The sequence below is a fragment of the Amphimedon queenslandica genome, unplaced genomic scaffold, assembly GCF_000090795.2.
Source record: "Amphimedon queenslandica unplaced genomic scaffold, v1.1 AMPQUscaffold_6825_Cont21220, whole genome shotgun sequence".
NCBI classification, from domain to species: Eukaryota; Metazoa; Porifera; class Demospongiae; order Haplosclerida; family Niphatidae; genus Amphimedon; species Amphimedon queenslandica.
Genome location: NW_003552887.1, coordinates 1 through 1950, shown reverse-complemented (window position 1 = coordinate 1950; position 1950 = coordinate 1). Strand labels below are relative to the sequence as shown.

The 1950-nt window shown below is 36.8% G+C and overlaps 1 protein-coding gene across 1 annotated transcript; it reads right to left on the bottom strand.

Moving 5' to 3' along the window:
• Positions 1 to 5: 5 nt before the first annotated feature.
• Positions 6 to 1842, bottom strand: LOC100635672 (dedicator of cytokinesis protein 7-like; the record flags this gene model as incomplete). Its single annotated transcript, XM_020007523.1, has 8 exons — positions 1780 to 1842; positions 1660 to 1703; positions 1518 to 1581; positions 1299 to 1472; positions 1093 to 1179; positions 742 to 1008; positions 401 to 581; positions 6 to 283 (listed from the first exon to the last, which is right to left on the bottom strand). Coding segments are annotated over exons 1-8 (1113 nt in total), but the record flags the coding sequence as incomplete, so codon positions are not given.
• Positions 1843 to 1950: the final 108 nt, after the last annotated feature.

Genomic DNA, 1950 nt, shown 5'->3' with positions numbered 1-1950 from the left:
ACAGCTGTAGCTATTCCTCCTTGCAGCTGCATTTGAAGTAGTTTTGAATCGCAAGGAGTACGATTGAGGACAGCCTTCAGTTCGTGTATTTTTGATTCCATATTCAAAATGGCTACCTCAAGAGGTTTAAGCTTAACAGTATCAGTCCTTATGACCTCAAGACGCCTTTTAACGTACGGGAAACTCTTCTCGGTGGTGAGTACTGTCCTCTTCATCCACTGATTGTGGAGTTCACCATGAGCTTTACCACCTGGTGTGAATGGGGTACTGAAGAAGAAACGTCCTAAAAATAGAACATTGTTACTAATTATAGACTGAATGCTATATATAGTAACATTACTGTTAAAATAGAAGTGTTACTAATTATAAATTTAATGCTATTAATAGTATCATTGCTTACTGATGTTGAATGATTTGTCAAATACTGTTAGTCTCTTCTTAAGTTCCCAGTCCTCGAAATACGGCTCTACATAGGTCACCTGTATGTAGGCCTTTCCTCCATCAAGTTTTGAAGTGTCGACCTCATTTGAGTCTTTGATGATCTCAACCTTTTCAGAACCTAACTGCTCGCTGTAAAGGTTCTAAGAAAAAAAAGAAGAGGAAATGATTGTAATATTAGCTATAAAACTTCTAAAATTTGAAACAGAAAATGAACATAATTTGATTAAATTTTAACATTTTTTAACAATCATAAATGTACATGTACATGTACATGTACAATGTACATTGCAGCTGCAATACCTCTAGTTTTAAAGAGAATTCGCTCAGTTTCATTAGAGCCTCCTCTTTGTATATAAACTCTTTCATGTGAAGGTCTCCGAACCAGAAACCATAAAACCCGACCCTGAAGTAACTCCCAAGGAACCTCCTGTCCCCTTTCTTTGCCAAGCTCTTGTAACAGTCCGAGAGCTTGTTATAAACCGACTCTAAACTGTGGTTCTTTCTCCTGTGTTCGTACAGAGGAATTACTAACTTATATATCTCAGCAGCTGCTTCATATAACTGAGACTAAGAGAGAGAGAAAGAAAAGGTAATGAATATGTACATGTACATGTATTCTTTATTGTCATGTGACGATCATGTGACACGTACTTCTCTAAACATTGGAGCTGCTTGTTCTAATAGTCCAATGAGTCCAGACTCAGTGAATAATCTACTGGTAGCAATACCTTCCTCGTCCTATAATGAATATTAATTAGTGGGTGTGTCACACGAATATTAATTAGTGGGTGTGTCACATGAATATTAATTAGCAGGTGTGTCACATAAATATTAATTAGTGGGTGTGGCTCCCTCACTGGATTAATGACATCATCAGATATTGCACTCTCCTCTAACATGTTTGGTGATATTTTTTGAAACGTGACACAGCCGACCGGAAGGTGTTGTGACCCGTCCAACATGTACAGGTACTCCGCCACCAGAGCAGCTGCATGTGTCAGACACATTGCTGACTCAGTATAGTGATCTTTCTGTGGGTGGGCATTAAATAGAGAGGGTTAAATTAAGGCGAGTACCTCGTTGTGCTGCTTGGCCATGTTCTGTAGCCACGTGAGACGAAGATCAGGAGACGTTTGATAACTATAAGAGGAAGAAATAATTTTACATGTACATATACACATGTACATGAATCCCTCCTCTTCTCTCTCTCTCTCTTACCCTTTGGATATTCTGTACATCAGATCCATTAACATCTCATGATCCTGTCAGAGACGAAAGAAAAAGAGACATTTATAAACATTAAATATATTAGATATACATGTACATGTACATTCGTATGTTTTGGAATGACTTCATTTTAACAGTATCCAACAGAATACGATGAAGATTAATAGCAAGCTCCTTCACCTAATGGAAGAAATAATCATCGTTATTATTATTATTATTGTTATTATTATTATTATTGTTATTATTATTATTATTATTGTTGTTGTTGTTGTGGGATCCTCT